At 41.4% G+C, this 18,222-nt stretch overlaps 1 protein-coding gene across 1 annotated transcript; it reads right to left on the minus strand.

Moving 5' to 3' along the window:
* Positions 1-866: 866 nt before the first annotated feature.
* Positions 867-13,395, minus strand: ZBTB8B (zinc finger and BTB domain containing 8B). Its single transcript, XM_088451251.1, has 6 exons — positions 13,357-13,395; positions 11,244-11,417; positions 9,342-9,490; positions 6,219-7,149; positions 4,388-4,566; positions 867-3,868 (listed from the first exon to the last, which is right to left on the minus strand). Exons 4-6 carry the CDS (start codon positions 7,120-7,122, stop codon positions 3,581-3,583), a joined length of 1,371 nt encoding a protein of 456 aa, XP_088307377.1. The 5' UTR covers positions 7,123-7,149; positions 9,342-9,490; positions 11,244-11,417; positions 13,357-13,395; the 3' UTR covers positions 867-3,580.
* Positions 13,396-18,222: the final 4,827 nt, after the last annotated feature.

Raw genomic sequence — 18,222 nt, forward strand, 5'->3', positions numbered from 1 at the left:
CCCACCTTGCACTTGACAGGACTTAAAGGATCTGCTGCTAACATTTAGGTACAAAGATACCACAAGACACCTTCAGAGGTCTCGTGGAGTCCATGCCTCGATGGGTCAGAGCTGTTTTTGTGGCACAAGGTGGACCTACACAATATTAGGCAGATGGTATCAATGTTATGGCTAATCGGTGTTAAGTATAAAACGTCATTAAAGTACTGTATTGTGTACTGTAACTTTAGCATTTACTACTAATACTGTAGTGGTTTAAACCAGGTGCACGTGTTACGGTTAATCTCCTAGCATAAGAGGGACGCATATGCAATCCTAAAAGAGTGAGATGTGTTTATCTCATGAAATGACGCAAAATGCATTTGTTTTTTAGGGGGCACATGCTGCTCTTGTGATTTTTTTTGTTTTGTTTACATAAAATGCGATCATCTCTACATCAGCCCCTCTATCTATAACACTGCTCCAACTCGACACTCATATAGATTTTTTAGCACATTTTAAAATGTAACATTCTAAGCATAAATAGAATGGTGACTAATAATCTTATAACCACGTTTTAAAAGTTTGAATTTCCTTTTTTTTCTTGCAGATCTGCAATTACCATCAAAATATACTGTAATAAGAAAATGTTGTTCAAAATTCATATACATATATCAAATCAATTTGCAGCAACATAAACAAAATTAAAATAAATGATAACAGTGATAAGAGGATTTATTTCCCATAGTGTGTTGAATAATAATAAATATCAAATATGGACTACATATGCATTCAGAATTTTGCCCTAACAACTACATATTTAAAAGAAAAAAAATGCAATATATATATATATATATATATATATATATATATATATATATATATATTTATTTATTTATTAGAACTACAAATTAAATGTTACATTGCACTAAATGTAATGATTAGTAAGACACTGACATTTGGTCCAGTCACTTAGTGAAGGTGGATTCTATTCTCTTTAATTACATTGTAGTTCTATCTTGACATGCATTGGAGTTACCATACCGAAAACAAAAAACACCTTATTTACATATAAAGTTACATAATTACCTCCTCCCCTTAACTGTGCGCATTGATGTTAAAAACGTGACACATACACAGAGGAGCTTCATACAAAGTTTGCAAATTGTAAAGAGATCGGTATAAAATAATTATGTGAGATATTCATTGAATGTCAAGTCTATTATTTTCTTAACATAAAATTACTAACAACTGCAGAGCAAAACTAAAAAGATTATCTACAGCCAGAATAGTTGGTAACTTGAAATAACAGAAAGTTTTGTGTCAGCTGAAATGCTCCGCAAAGCAGTACCAAGTATATTACTACACTAAAATGACAATTATGACAACACAAGTATATAAAGCATCCCTTGTTCTACATAGAATACAGTCTATTTAAATCCATGCTCGCCTGACTCTGCAACAGAAAACTCTATCCTGTTCAGCTCAAGTATTTGGTAGAAAATTGCAAATTTCATAGAAGGCAGACAATGTCATAAGGGAGGACCCCAAAGGGTGTAGTCTAAAGTTCATAGCAATTACAAGAGAGGAAGATGCTTTTCCTAGATAAACCATATACTTTTACCTCTATTAGGTTAGTGTTTTATACTCCTTGAAGTCTCGTCTATTTTAAGAGATGAAAGTATAAGACAACCAAGTTGTATGAATGAATTACATATCACATAGAGGTGTGTTTGACACTACAATCTTCTTGCATCAGTTTGACATGTGATTCACATGATTACTTTATACTGTTGGGGATCCTGCGCCTTCCGCTATTACAGCCTGTACGACGGTGCTGTACCTGTTCCATCACAGATCACAGCCACTGTCACCTCAATAGCTAGGTAACTAGAGACATCCTGGACGAGTAGGACCTCAAGGCTGAATGCAGACAGATGCACTGCCCATAGTGGAAAAACACTTTATATGTAACTACATGTGTTATGTCACACATTATTAGAATGGTTGTCACCCTTAATCCTTAAATCACAGGGAAGAGGATCTTTGGATATCAACTACTTGATATGAAGAAACATAAAAGGCTTAAAAACATCGGCCCGTACTCAATTAGTTTCGCACCCACGATACTTTTCCACCTGCCGGACTTTTCACCTGCATCGCATATTTTAGCCGCGGAAACTTAACGGGCGCGTACCTGCGATTCGCGCTATTCAATTCCAAAAGACGCGAAAACAGAGATACACGATGTCAGAACAGGCAAAAAGTGGTATCAGAATCGGGGCAGCCTGTAACCCCCAAAAAGATGCGGAAACTTTGAGGATCAATGTAGTAGTGCCCGATTAGCCCTAATGAAACAATTGCCACTATTTAGCGTCTTTGCACAAGTGGTGAAGAATGGCATAAAGCAGTATTTTATGGAGAAAATAAGTATTCCTGTCAAATTTGGGGTACTTGGAAATGGGTGCAAGCATATTTAAAAGTTGCTAAAGTGAAGTTATAAGAAACGTAAAAAACGCACCTTCAGCAAACAAAAAACACCTCACCCATACTTGTAGACCCCCAAAAAGTCTATTTCACTACTTTTTAAGTTTGTACCCCCCACTTTGCACTTTTTCACCCCCTTTTTCAAAGTGCTTTTTTTTTGGGTGTTCCTCACATTTTTTAAAGGTTTTTTTTTTTACGCAGTTATCCTGTCCCGGGGGGGGGGGGGGGGGGCTTGGTGTCCCAAGGGTGCTGAGTGGTTTCCGCACCATTGCGCCCCGAAATAGCGATTTTGCACTTTTTTTCTCCACCTATTCATAGGAGAATCTTTTTCGCCTATTACATTGCATTGTGTTTTCCCGTGCGCGAAAAGTCTTTGCAATTGGATACGGAGATAAGTTTCCCACTGTCCAAAAGTTCCAATCGGCGATACTTTATTGCAAATCTTGGTTCTTCGCTTGTAATTGAATACGGGCCATTGTCACAACCCATACAAACATCCCTTTTATGCAGGCATTAGTGTTTCAGTACTTTACTGAAAACCATTGTAAATGCCCAAAGCCAAAACCAAACTTGGATTCACAGATTTTATGGTAGATTCCTAACTGAGTGATTATCTAGAAATGTCTAAAGATTTCAAAAGACAAATGGTTTTTCTCCCCCTATGTAAAGGACTAGGTCATTTTGAAAAAGCACTTTCAAATTGAAAACCAGAATACAAACAGATCAGGAAGGCAACAACAGAATACAGGTTCAAGGTATCTGTCTCTTCTATGATGACCAATGTGATAACTATCCTTGTATAGCCCAGGTACTTGTGCGATGGCAATTCATGAGACACGGATTAAAACTATAGAGGTCATGTCAGCTGAAGTACAAATAAAACAAGTATTTAGTGCACAGCACTAAAATGTAAAAAAAAAAAAAAAAAAACAACAAGTAAAGTGTAAAATAGAAAATGTTCTGCTACTGGGTTAGCAGCACAGTGCGTAGCCAAAAAGGCATGGAGACTGCTCACCACTAAGATGCTAAGTAGTGGCAGAAAGGACGGTATAACCTTTGTATCACAATGCTAGATGCCTGCATAGAGAGGTTATGGCATGACCTTCTCTGTGGGTCACATTAATACCTCTCTGTGTATTTGTTCTTTATCCTCAATATCTTCTTCAGCCACATCATTCTCATCACCAGATTCAATGTAAATAGGCCAATCACCATCCCCCTCGTCCTTGTCCATACTCTCAGATGCAGCTTCTATGTGACTTGGGTGATGAGAGTCATCATTTGTAGTAGTGACACAGGTACAACTATCACACAAGCCAAAACGCCTCAAACCAGATGATAAATTGCTGGTAAAAGTACGTCGGCAACCTTTACAGATTATGGGTCGGTTGGATCGATGAACCTGCAATAGAGGTGCGTGATTTGGATATTAGTAATAGTTAATAAAAAGAGCTTATACACATGGGCGACATTCAAATAGTTACATTCTATCTATGACGTGACCATCACTCAGCGATCACAGCTAGCCTGACACTGCGAACAGGGATTCATATGAAGATCCATTGTCAGTACACACGAGCATAAGGATTGAATGGAAATAAATGCAGCTTGTGATTTTGCCTTGTTCAATATGTCCAATGAGAACATTGGTGTGTACAGTCAGTGTGTCCATCACAGGGTTTATAAAATCACAGCACTGCTTGTTAAGCAGCATTATCTAAGTTTTTATGTGTTTGTGTGAATATACTCCATAGTTGTATTGTTATACATATCAGGCACCCATCTGGGAGTAAAGAACTGGTGGCAATGCACTGTATGTGCATCATATGATGAGTGACCAAATGTAATGATAGAAACCTATCATTAAAATAATCTCAGACAGAATGAGCCTGGAACAAAAAACTGAACTATGTATACTCACAGTGAGCGAATGGCTGCGAAGATGCTCCTGCCGGGTGAACCTCTTGCCACAGATTTCACAGGGATAAGGGCGCTCTCCTGTGTGTGAACGAATGTGGCGTTTCAAAATGCCCTTTTGCTTGGCTGTGTATGGGCAGAAAGGGCACTTGTGTAGCTTGATTGGAACAACTAAAACATCCCCTGAAAAACAAAGCAAGAGCACTCATTGCCACGTCTTAGCTGTTGCTAACGGTCTGTGGGCCTGATTCAGCAAGGATCGCTATTGCGATTCCGTAATTGCACGCGGGTCTGCTGCAAATATATGCTGATTGCAATAGCAATGCCGTCGTACTGCCAGCATAGAGACGCCCACTACCGCTATACTTTGCAAACATTGGTAACATCGAGTTCCATCCTTCCATCATCCAGAATTACAGCAGACCTGACGTTACTTAGAAATTGCTAACTCCGTTGCACGCAGTGAGTACTCAAGCTGCATATGCAAACGCAAAGACTAATCTATGCATGCCCATGCAACGGTGGTCAAACGGTCAGGCACGCCTGAGTTTCTACTGTCACCTTCCCTCCCCTCCCGCGTCACCACCCCCAAACTGCCTGTCAATAAATCTGCGATGGCTCTGCGTGGTCTCCGTGATCGCAGTGGTGCATACGCATGTGCAACAATCAGCCAACTGCGTATGAATTTTAGCAATAGAGATCCTCACTGAATCAGGCCCCGTGCCTTAAGTGAGAATTAGAAAAAACATTTTATTCTTCTAGAAGTTCTCCAAAAACCTTATAAATTTATGTAACAAGTAAATATCCTTTATTGAGGATTATAAAATGCTGTAATCTCCATGCCAAATTAAGATTCATCTATAGCTCTCTCACCAGTAGCAGCAATTCAACAAAGTATTACAGGGAGTATATTTACTAAAGTGCAAGTTTTTAGAAGTGGAGATGTTGCCCATAGCAACCAATCATATTCTATTTAACATTGAACTAGCACCTTCTAGAAGATAATAGCTGGAATTTGATTGATTGCTATGGGCAACATCTCCACTACTAAAAACCTCCACTTTACTATATATACCCCTAGTAGTAACTTTCTTAGCTTCACAAAGAAGTAACATCTGAATAAGGTACTCAGGGCCGGATTGTTTACCGGTTGCAAGTGCAATTACGCACACAGACGGACGATTGTTGTGTTCTGTGTATATATCGCAGTGCGCGAAGGTCCCACAGCAATGGGACTGCGATCGCAGTGACTATCAGACCAATCACAGAGTGAATGATAGGAAGTGATCGTTTGGGGGTGGTGATGGGGAGGGGGATTGGTCAGCGAAACGCAGGCATGCCAATTTCTGAGTAAGGTCTGACCTTATGCAAGTGTGCGTGAGGCTCCGATGGTACTCTATGTTACCGATAATTTTGCAGACTTGCAAACGGATGTAAGTAAGGGGAAGTGGGCATCCTTATGTTCGGCTGCGACGGCATTGCAATTGCAAACATTAGCATATTTTCGCAGTGGGACTGCGTACATAATCGTAGCTGCAATCGTAATAGTGACCTGTAATGAATGATGCCCTTAGAACAAAGGGGTCCTTTTATTTTAATCAAACCACTTATGTTGATATAAAACTAAGCCAAATTTCCAGTAAGTACTCTTAAGTATCTTCACTGCCATTGAAGATTATCCTGGATCTGATATTCACCACTCTAATTGCTAACCGGAAACTACTTCACTTTTTTTTCTTATTATATGCTACATGTACTTCTTTAGGTTAAAAAAGGGAGGGAGAAACAACAGGACATCATATGCAAGATACAAGCATTACATTATGTTTTATTACCTGTATCCTCACCATACCAGTCACCTTGAATGTCCATCATCGAGCTCATTGAGACACTTGCTTCCTCTTGACGGGAATCAAAGTCACGAGGGAAATGGTGACCTGAGTCCTCTTTCCTCTGTGCAGTGCTGTTACGCAGGAGAGCCTCTAAAAATTGCTTCATGTGATAATTATTACATGCTATGTCCATTCCAGGACCACCTGGTGGGCTGTCTGCATCTTGCTCCAAGCTTGATGGTACCGGGTATGGCTGGAGACCTTCTGTTACTTCCACCACATCAGAGTCAAATTCCTCTTTGGGTTCCATCACTTTGGTGGGGCTTTTTTCTCCTGGAGAACCTACACTTGTGGGATCCTTCGGATTCAGTTCTACAGAGTTGCAGCTACTACAATCCCCACAAGGAGGCTCCTTCTGACAATCTCGTTGAGCTGTCTTTACAGGTAAGTCTCCAAGTGCCAGTCTGTCACCCCTTAGACCATCACTCCCACTATCAGCTTGTCTAAGGGAACTCTCCCTTTCCATCTTCCTACAGATATCAAGTGAGGAGCGTATGTACGCCTTACAGAAGTTAACTACGTCAGTCATCTGGAGGTAGCTAGCCGCACTCATAACCTCAATGACATTCTCCCCGCACAGATTTAGTTTTCCTGAATATAGGAAATCCAGGATTGTTGAGAAGGCCTCTGATGTGACAATGTCCAGAGAAGCCGTGCTGTGTCTACCACTGTCTTGGATGTAGTGGACTAGCATGGCCCGGAAATAACCACTGTTGGCAAACAGAACATTTCTATGGGCTTTAAATATCCGACCTTCTACAATAATACTGCAGTCACAAAAGAAATCTCTTTTACGCTGCTCATTCAGTTCCCCAAGGAGCTTGGTGTAATAGGACGGCATCTCCATGACTCCAAGACAGTGGTTCCCAGGCACCTGCAAAAGAACCACTTTTAGTGAATGCAGCTTTTAAAATTTTTAATATGTAACATTTCACTGCAATGAAAAATACGTTAAGTAATGTAAAATATATTAGTCTATGAGGTTTATTTATCAATCAGGTATTACGCTGCAGGATTCAAGTGGCATTTTTTTTATGTATTGTTTTACATACAATATACAGGGAGGAATTTTTGTGCGTTAACTTATCGAACCTTTCGCCCGTTAATTACACTTTTCGCCTATATGAGCGCTCCCGTTTTTCCGCTCAATTTGAAAAAGTAATTTTCCGGCATTCGTGCAATAATTCTTACAGGTTTTACATGTGATAAGTATAGGTGAAAATGGGGAAACCTGTCTGTACCCCCAAAAAAGGCAAACTTATACAGGATAACAGTGTAGAAGTCTATTAGTGGCCATAAAAGTATTCTTACATTGTGTCAAATTGCTGTTATAAGCATTTTTTCAATAAAAAAGTGAAAAGATTATAGAAAGTGTGTTTTGTTTTTTTTTTCAAAATAAATGTTCTACTTAAATTAGGGGTGCATAAGAATGCCTTTAAGTAAAAGCACACCTCTAACACCCACCTGCAATCTTAAAATCACCTGTCCCATTCATACAGCACCCTCAAATACCTCTCCCACATCAATTAACCCATTTTCCTGCACTTTGCACATTTTCACCCCAAAAATTACATGTCATTATTGGCCAAATTAAGCTAACTAAATATTAGTTTTATCTATAATAATTTTTACCTTAAAATGGGGATTTATACCAACTTTTCATCTGCTCAGGAGGTCGGGAATAGAATTTCACGTTAAACCATATGAAAAAAATATTGCGCAGGCTAATTGAATTAGGTGAATTTTTTTTTTCTCACCCGAAATTCACTTTTATGCACTTTATCGCACAAAAACAGTTTATCGCAGCTGATTGACTTTCCCTCACAATGTGCACTACTTTGTGTTTTTTTTTCTTTAAGTAAGCCCCTATAGGGTCAATCCAACTAGGTGCAAGTGGCGAGTTGCTGTTTTCTCTATGAATTCGTACAGCGAATTAATTTTGCAATCCAATTAGCAACTCGTACTGAACCAGTCAGAATAAACTCGCATTTTTCCATTCGCACCCCCCCTTTATTTTATGGTTAAAATGTCGGGCACCATGCAGAACCCCTTGTACACCCCCCAATGCCTAATTAGGCATTTAGGAGTCTCCTATTAACTTAATTAGTCCAATTACTTGTCATTATTTGGGGTTAAAAATGGCCTCAAGTTAACCCAAAATCAAAATTTTTGTTAGTTTAGACATCCCAAATTTAATTACAGTATTTTTTAAATTGAAAAATAATTGCTTTTTATCATTTTTTTTTATTATGTAAAGTGCCCTCAAAATACCACCAAATCACCTTTTTTCCTACTTTTTTCTTTTAATTCGTTTGAGATTAAACAAAAAGATTGCTTTTTATCTTTTTTCTTTTGCATTTTTTTTTAAAAAAAGCACAAATCAGCCATTTGACACCATTTAAAAGCCTTCAGTTCTTTCTATATGCCCACAATCAGCCTTCTAAATGGTCCTGCTTACGAAATGATACATTTTTGGGGGTCCATGATGGTCTCCCCACTTTTTCATGTACTTCTCTCATATCGCATTTGTAAGTCAATTCGCAAACCCCCTCTGTGAGTACCGCGAATAGATATTTTTTTTCGTACGAAGTTAAGAAACAAATTCACAACTCGTAATTCGAACCTAATTGGAGTGGCCCCTATATCTTTTTTAAACAGACTTTTCACCAATATAGCTGGTTTTCCTTATTTATAAAAGCAATGTTTAGACATTGACACATTGTATTATGTTACAGCTGTACACAAAACTATGGGCACTCTTGGTCCATTGCATTTTTCAGTGAAGACAAGTTAACCTCAACCACAGCATGGTACAAAATGAAACAAAACATTTATAAAATGTCGCCTTTGCAGTGCTGCAAATTGTTTTTTCTTTCATTTTCAAAGGGGGAGTGGCCACGCGACCAGCGATTAGGCCATGCCCCGTTAGTAATGGGGCGGTTCTCTACGGGCATGGTTAAAACATAAAAAAAGAATCTAAATTTAATCTAGAGTATAAAACGTAAAATGCTTGACATTGCATATCCTAAATTAGCTTAGAGCAAACAATTTGTTTTGAACTCTTACCTTTAGTCGCTATGTATGGATTTCTGCCGTGTCCTTCAACAGAATTACACTAGGACTTCAGCAAATCAGAAAGCTAGAAGTGCACAGGAATATAGTGTAGATTTCCCAAGGATCAATGCAATATCAAATATCTTGTGTTCTGACAAGACCTGGAAAGTTTTACACATATTTCAGAATGTTACTTCAAACAGGGTAAAATGTATTTTAGCTATAGTTTCCCTCTAATTCCATTACGGATCCTGTGATAGCGAAATGTATGAGTCATTCAAGGTGGCAACTATTAGTATGAAAGACTTTCCGTGCTTTCAGAAGACATAATGAAATGGGCTGTAATACAGTACTTTGGTGCAAAACTTTCACTGTATAGCTAGGACTGTTTATATCACATATCGCCACAAAGGCTGACACATAAAAGTGCATGTTCAATTACCTTCTATCCATCACCTAACCCACAAAGGAGGAATTCAATTGTGTACTCGCGCCTGCTGCTCTAAAGTGACACCAATTATTTTGCACCCAAAAGCCCCGGGATTAGCAACGAAGAGCAGCTAAACCTGTGCAAATTACTGGGCATGCTGCCTAAACGGTTGTTTGGGCTCCCAATGCCTGACTTTGGGCAGATTTATGTAAGCCACCTCAGGAGGGTTTGAGCAAAAATAATGGGTGCAGCAGCACTCGCGCCAAACAATTGAATATCGCCCATCACTTTAGACCAGAGCTGTGGGCGCGAGTATATAATGGAATTCCCCCCCAAATGGTGATTTGAAAATACCTTTAGCTATAACACAGAAAAAACAGAGAATAAAAGGAGTTGGCTGGTTAGAACAAAAATCTCAGAATATATGGGAGCAAACGCCAATTTGCTCCCATGCACTGGAAATGGGCATAAATGATCACTCAGACAAATTGGTTTAATCAAAAGGATTTAACCAATTTGTCTGAACGACTGTTTTCCAGTGTTTGGGAGCAAATGGTCGATTGGCGTTTGCTCCCATATATTCCCAAATATTCGTTCCAACCAGCCAACTAGAGTTAGATGGTTGGAAAGATAATCTTTAGGTGTATGGCCAGCTTTAATCTCTCTGCACATTTTAAAGCTGCCCCACCAGCAGTGAAACATGGTTTTACCAAAGTGCAAAGTTACTTCCTTTTTTTTTTTTTTTTGCTTTGCTGGATACTCAAAACTACCTCCCCAATGAGCACTCATGATGGCCTGTTGTGGGTAAACAAATTCAGTCTCGCACAGACATGTCTTTATACAAAGATACTGTATGGCATAAAAAAACCCACTATTTTCACATATACTTGCCTGCAAACACCATTAAGAAAGAAAGGAAGCAGTTGGCCAGGACAATTTTTTTAAAGATTTTGATATGCATCACTTTAGGCATTATTACCGTAAAAAGATTATATTTGCACACTAAATATAAATATATGACATTTTTACGCCAAATACAGTTTTTCATTTACATTTGTCCAAAAATTATTTTGCATATATTGTTGTTTTGAGGCTATAAAGAAAAATAAGTATTTTCTTAAATGCTCTAGAATTCATTAAATCAAATAAAAGCTGAAAGATGTTAGTGGTAATTTTGAAAGGATCGACAGTCCCAAGTACATCCATACCATATATATGTTAAGCTTCCATAACATATATAACTAACATAACCCCAAAACACGGAGAAACCGAGAATCAGTCTCCAAAACAGTCCATGTTCTCACTGTAGAGAATTCAGACTCATATTTTTGGATGTTAATCTACATTGCTGATATAGAACTCTTTCAAAATTGGAAAAACTGTGATTTAAAAATAAAAAAGGCATAAAACATCTAAAAATGTCATAAACTACAGGTACTAAATGGAAAACACACAAATGTTACAAGATATGACTGCATATTTACCATATATGTATACTTTCACAAACGTGTGCGTAGATACAGGCACAATAGGAATATCAGAGAATAAGGACCGGCATAAAATGTCATGTTGTTTTTTTCACTGCTGGGAAAGTAGTAGTGATTGTTCTGGTGGTTTATTTAGTACACCCACTGGAATTGGGCACTATGGGTGGTTATCTAAGGAAAGAAGATAGAATAGATTGATAAGCTGGTCTTTATGTGCAGAAAGGTAGAATTTGTCTCTTGAGGCGCTACAAATGCGTACAATTTAAATTGCCTCACAAAAAAAAAAAAAAAGAAAACATAAAAAAAATTATGCAATGTCCTTGGTCTATATCTGAAGTGGTGTCAGGTCATTTTGTGATGCAGGAAAGTATTTATTATTAATCCTTTATTTATATGGCGCCACAAAGGTTCCGCAACGCCTTACACAGTACATAAATGAGCACACAAGAAAAACAGTTACTAGTAATACAAAACAATGCAGGACAAGGACATGGTTTATACACATCGCTTAGCTGCATAACACAAGCAGCAGGGCCTCAGCAACCATATGTTGGGTGCCAATTGGGGAGTTTGGAGTAAATGATACTATGAGTAGGGATAGGGGAAGGGAAGAGGGCCCTGCTCGTGAGAGCTTACATTCTAAAGAAACCAATGCTTATGTATTGCTTTATTCAAAGTTATTTTAGAAAATATATTTATTCTATTATTAAAATGTTAATTTGTTAGAAGCATACTCTTCTGTTATTGTGTTATAATCACGAATGGCAATGATCTCTTTGTCTGCCGAGGATTCTAGAGAACCATGGACTCTCCCAAGAAGTAAGAGATTTCCATAAGACTGGGATACCTATGCCATTAGCAATGATCACCTGTGATCTGAACATGCGAGACTATGTAGTGCTCACACGCAGCACATCCCCCATGTTATAGGAAGAGAAGGTGCAGTGGGAGAGAACCACCAGCAGTGTAGTGGAGTTACTGTGGTGTTGAGGAACCCTGATTTTCACTGGGACAGCTGTGTGTTTTTGTTTTTTATTCACAAAAAATGTGTGACCCTACTTTTAGAAAGTAGTAGCTGATGTCCATAGCAACCAATTAAAACCTGGATATATTTTTTTAGAATGTACCAGATAAATGATAGCTGGGATCTGATTGGTTGCAATTGGCAATATCAAGACTTTAATATATTTACCCCAACATGAAAGGTGTGACAAGAATAAAAAAAACAGAGTACCAGGAACACAGAAGATAAAGTGAACGGAGATAAAGTCCCAACCAACCAATCAGCTCCAAAATGCCATGTCACAGGATGTTTGAAAATGAGTTAGGAGCTGATAGATTGGCACTTTATCTCCGTTCACTTTATCTCCATCCAAGGTTTACTAAATAGACCCCAAAATGAGTAACTAAGGTAAGTAGTCCAGCAGGTAAAGGCTGCAGTTATTTCATCAGGAGAGGCACATAGAAGTGAGGACAGCACTAATGCATAGTTACACCAAACTTACTGATCACCAGACACACATTCTATTTCATTATATGTTTTTATTGTTATTATAGGTGTTTACTTTGTGTCCATCAATCTATATCACATATAGTCAATCCTGTTTATATAGAGAAAGAACAATGGAGTTGCTGGTACTTTACATTTGGTAAATGTATTCTAGCGGAATAGGATGTAACCATATTCTATAAGAGAGACAACTAGTATGTATTAACACTGTATACTGCTTGGAAGCCTGCACTCATCCTGTTGCAGCCAAATGTACATTATAAATATAAGCGAAATGTAAATCATAGTTTATTGCATGAGAAATTGAGATGGATAATTATTTATACTTTATCCAATTACACTGCAAACTCAATTTAAATGTATACCTGTACATAGGTGTTGTTTTCTCTGTTTGTATTACTAAAGCTAGGTCTATGTCCTGTGCACCATGATACACTAGGTACGATGTAGGTCTTACTAATATAGGCGTAGCTGTTGTTTGCTGCCCGTGATTTAAGGACGCTACTTGCCCCGATCAGCCCTGTAACGATCCGCTTGGCCGCATCTATCGCCTAATTACAGCAGAAAATAACACAAATATTAAACCCCCATTCGCCTCACCTTAGAGCCAGCCCTTGCACCGTGCAACCAGACTTCCCCGCAAGTCTACGTAAGTTCATTGATGGACCTATGAGAGCGCAGGGGCTCGCGGGGGATGCTGGGGATTGTAGTTTTCGCGGCGTTCCGGCAGCTGTTTCAGTGGATCTTTTACTACAAGTCCCAGCATGCAAGCGATTGAGCTACGCTGAGAATGCCGTACACATACGCTGCAGTTACAGCTACGGCCGGGCTCGAAATTCTTATATCCAGCCAAGACTGGCTCTTATAGAAGCCGGAGTCCTGGCTAGTGGCTACACCTAACATTAAAAATACAGACAAAACTACTTATTTTCAGAACTATTCCCCTAAATCCCCTTTCAATTCTATATCTTACTAGTGAGGGGTACATTTACAGAAGGGAGACTACCTGAAGGGATGTAAGAAGAGGTGGTAAATTCTGCGCTATTTAACACTTTTCTTTAGGTCATCTACAAACATCTAACAAAACAATCGTCACTGGAAATTGGTCACCCGTGATGGAACAGGCTTTGCTGGCTGGGATACCGGCAGCACAAACTGAGAAGGTTTGAGCTATTATTATCATTTATATGGCGCCACAAGTGTTCCGCAATACATACATGCCGACATTTCACTCCCTCCTTCCGGGAGGATGCTGTCAGGCATTCTCCGGCGGGGGTCGGGTCGTGCTGAAAAAGGGGCGTGGCCAAGTGGTGACGCATATTTGGGGGCGGAGCATGGGGACGTGACATCGCGATTGTGGCTCCGCCGCCTCTTTACAATGCCGATATTAATGGCATTGTGCGGCAGGGGGCGGGGTCACGATGATGCGATACAGCACGAATCGCGTCAACAGCCCCTCCGCTGCCGGGATTTTTACAGTAAGTGCAGTGGGGGATGGACGGGTCGCTGGTGCCCGGGAGGCTTGCCTGCCTTTCCGGGGGGCCGGGAGCGGCACCCGATTTTCGGGAGGCTCCCGGCTGAATCGGGAGGGTAGGCAAGTATGATACAATACAATACACGGACAAGGATAATAAACATTGCTATATTAGCGACCTTTACACCCACATAAGCAGCCAAGTGTTAGTTGCCCTAGTGGGGAGTAAGAGATAAATGAAAATACAGTAGGGAGAAGCATAAGAGGGTAGAGGACCCTGCTCAAAAGAGCTTGCATTGTAAAATAGAGGGGCAGACAAACAGGAGTGACAGATGGGGTAGGCGGGGAGGAAGGAAGATGTAGCGGCAAGTAAATGGCCCCATACACGGTGCGATGATAAGTTGGTAAGATGTGTAGTACGATTTCCCTTGAAATTATTCATACGATGTGGTCAAATGCTGTACGATTGATCGTTATAATCTTCCAATACTATGCATAGAAGTGTATTAAAATTGTACTCCAGATCTTAGATCTTACTGTTTTGTAGTAAGATCTACGATCCAACTAGAAAAGCTTGGGGACGCACATCGGCATTGTATGCACACTGAAACAACACGCAATGTGCATGATTGATCGAAATCATGCACATCGTGTAAAAAATCGCACCGTGTATGGGCTGCATTAGGATGACAGCTGGAAGGCTTTAATGAAGTAGTGGGTCTTAAAAGCTTGTTTGACTTATTGTAGAGAAGTGCAGAGTCTGATGGAGAGAGGGAGGGAGTTCCAAAGGTTGGGAGCAGTGCGGGCAAAATCTTGCAGGCGGGAGTGGGAGGAAGTAATCAATTGGCATGAAAGGTGGCGTGTATGAAGTGAACGAAGAGGGCTGACAAAAGAGTGAAGGGAGATGAGATCAGAGATGTAAATGGGAGAGGAATGGGTGAGGGCTTTGTAAGTGAGTGTGAGAACTTTGAATTGGGGGGTCATTCAGGACGCTCGCAAGCGGGTCGATGGTGCCGAATTGCGCATGTGCACGATGGAGGGAGCTCCGTCGTGCGCATGCGCGAGACCCGAATAACGACGGCCAAGTCGTCGTTATGGGTCTCGCACCAAAGGGGGTATGCTGTCGATGTTGATTGACAGCACGCCCCCTTTGGAGGGCGTGCCGGGGGCGTGGCTGCCAGACGGAGGCGTTCCCTTGGGAACGCCTACCGTCTGAGTCCGGCCCCACTGACATCAGTAGTGATGTCAGTGGGAGTGAATTTGGCTCTGATAGAGCCAAAATCACTCCAGGGCTTGCGGTCACCGAGACCCTACCGCAGGGTCTCGTCGCAAGCCCAATGGTCGCGATGGTCTTGACCATCGCGACCATCATCATGGACGCGACCATCATCATGGACGCTCGCTATAGCTGTGGGTGGTAACCCACAGCTATGCGAGCGTCCATGAGGCCGCTCCATTTTCAGGGAGGAGGGCCCTGATTCAGAGCGTCCGGCTCTGAATCAGGCTCTGGGTTCTGAAAGGGAAGGGGAGCCAGTGGAGGGCTTGACGGAGAGGGGAGGAAGATGTAGAGCATTTGGAGAGGAAGATGAGCCGAGAAGCAGCATTGAGCACTGACTGGAGAGGAGAGAGATGGGATTTGGGGAGGCCAGATAGGAGGAGGTTACAGTAGTCCAATCTGGAAATGACTAGTGAATGTATAAGGGTTTTGGTGGCATTCTGGTTGAGAAAGGGTCTGATCTTGGATATATTCTTGAGATGGAAATGACACTACTGTGAGAGGCTCTGAATATGTGGTTTGAAGGAGAGGGAAGAGTCCAAGATGACTCCAAGACAACGCACTTTGGGACTAGATGAGTTAGTTATGCCATCTATTGATAAGGAAATAGTGGGAAATGAGGTTATGTGGGAGGGTGGGAAGATGATCAGCTTAGTCTTAGACATATTAAGTTTGAGAAATCGCTGGGACATCCAGGAAGGGATAGCAGAGAGACAGTTGGAGATATGAGTCAGTAGATATGGGGAGAGATCAGGTGAGAAAAGGTAGATCTGAGTATCATCAGCATAGAGATGATAATTGAGGTAAAAAGAGCGGATGAGTTTACCTAGAGAGGACGTATAGAGAGAGAATAGGAGAGGTCCAAGTACAGAACCTTGGGTAACACCTACTTTAAGAGGCTGTGGGGGGGAGGAGTCATGAGAGGAAACAGAAGGAACGGTCAAAGAGGTAGAAGGACAGCCAGAAGAGAGCAGTGTCACGTAGACCAAGGAGGTCATTGCTGACTTTCGTGAGGGCAGTTTCAGTGGAATGGAGAGAACGGAAGCCAGACTGAAAAGGGTCAAGGAGAGAGTGGGAGGAAAGAAATGTGGTGAGGCGGTTGTAAACAATACGCTCAAGGAGTTTGGAGGCTAAAGGGAGGAGAGAGATGGGTCGGTAGTTAGGGAGAATGTTTGGGTCAAGGGTAGGTTTTTTAAGAATGGGGGAGACAAGGGCATGCTTGAATGCAGGAGGGACAGTGCCAGAAGAGGGGAGAGGTTAATGAAGTGGGCAAGATGGGAGCAGGCAGAAGGAGAGAGGTAGCAGAGAAGACAAGAGGGGATGGGGTCAAGGGGAGAGGTGGAAGGGTGGGAGGACTAGATGAGGGCCTTTACTTTGTCTCCAGATACAGGGGAGAAAGATGTCAGAGTCGGTAAAATGGATGGGGAGGGGTTACCCGGGAAAGGTGGATGTGGAGAGCTGAGGGACTGGTTGGATATGATGTCCTGACATATGGAATCAATTTTAGATGTAAAATAGGTAGCAAAGCCAATGGCAGAGAGCAAGGAGTGGAGACGAGGTGGGGGTGGGCAGAGGAGGGAGTTGAAGGTGGAAAAGAGACGCTGGGGATTTGAGGACTGGGAGGAGATGAGGTGCTTGAAATATGACTGTTTAGAGAAGGAAAGGGCAGCACTGTAGGATGGCAGTAGGAATTTGAAATGGAGAAAATCTGCTTGAGAGCGTGATCTTCTCCACTGTCGTTCGGCAGTTCGGGAACAGTTTTGCAGGTAACTTGTGCATTTGGAATGCCAGGGTTGAGTTGTGAATTTGCGAAGGTGAGTAGTGATCGCCGGAGCAACAGAGTCCAGAGCAGAAGTAAGGGAAGCTTTGTATAGTGAAGTAGCTTGTTCAGGGTAGGAGAAAGAGAGGATAGGGGAGAGAAGTGAGTCAAGTAGATGAGAAGAGAAGGTGATGGTCGGAGAGGGGAATTGGAGTAGGCAGAAATATCAAAAAGGTGAGTGTATACCAGATCAAGCAAATGCCCACTCGCATGGGAGAGTGAGGAGGTCCATTGGGAGATGCCAAATGAGGAAGTGAGGGTAAGGAGTTTGGAGGCAGAGGACTCTCTGGGGATATCAATTGGAATATTGAAGTCACCTAGGATAACAGAGGGAAGGTCTGAGGAGAGAAAGTGAGTCAGCCAAGAAGCAAAGTTGTCAAGGAACTTGGAGGGAGGGCCAGGGGGATGGTAAATGACAGCTACTCGGAGGTGTACTGTTTGGAAGATGCGTATAGCATGAACTTCAAATGTAGAGAGTGTAAGGGATGGTTCTGAGAGTATGAATTGGTATGAGTAACCAGGGGATAGAAGGACCCCAACACCACCCCCATAGCGACCCCCAGGACGGGGTGTGTGGGAGAATGTGAGGCCCCTATAGGAGAGAGTTGCAGGGGAAGTGGTGTCAGAGGGTAAAATCCAGGCTTCAGTAATGGCAAGGAGATTCAGGGAGTTGGAGATGAAAAGGTCATGGGTGGGGGCCAGTTTGTTACAGACTGATCTTGCATTCCAGAGGGCACAGGATAGAGTGACAGAGTTGATAGGAGAAATGTAAATGAGATTATCAGGGTTGCTATAGCGTTGAGATGAGATTACTTTGGGAGACCGAGATGAATAGAGTGTAGGGATCATGTGGACTCCTGTGTTAGAAGGGGAACCTGTATGATGTGGGCAGGGAGG

The sequence above is a fragment of the Taudactylus pleione genome, unplaced genomic scaffold (genome assembly GCF_031769625.1).
Source record: "Taudactylus pleione unplaced genomic scaffold, aTauple2 ptg000541l, whole genome shotgun sequence".
NCBI classification, from domain to species: Eukaryota; Metazoa; Chordata; class Amphibia; order Anura; family Myobatrachidae; genus Taudactylus; species Taudactylus pleione.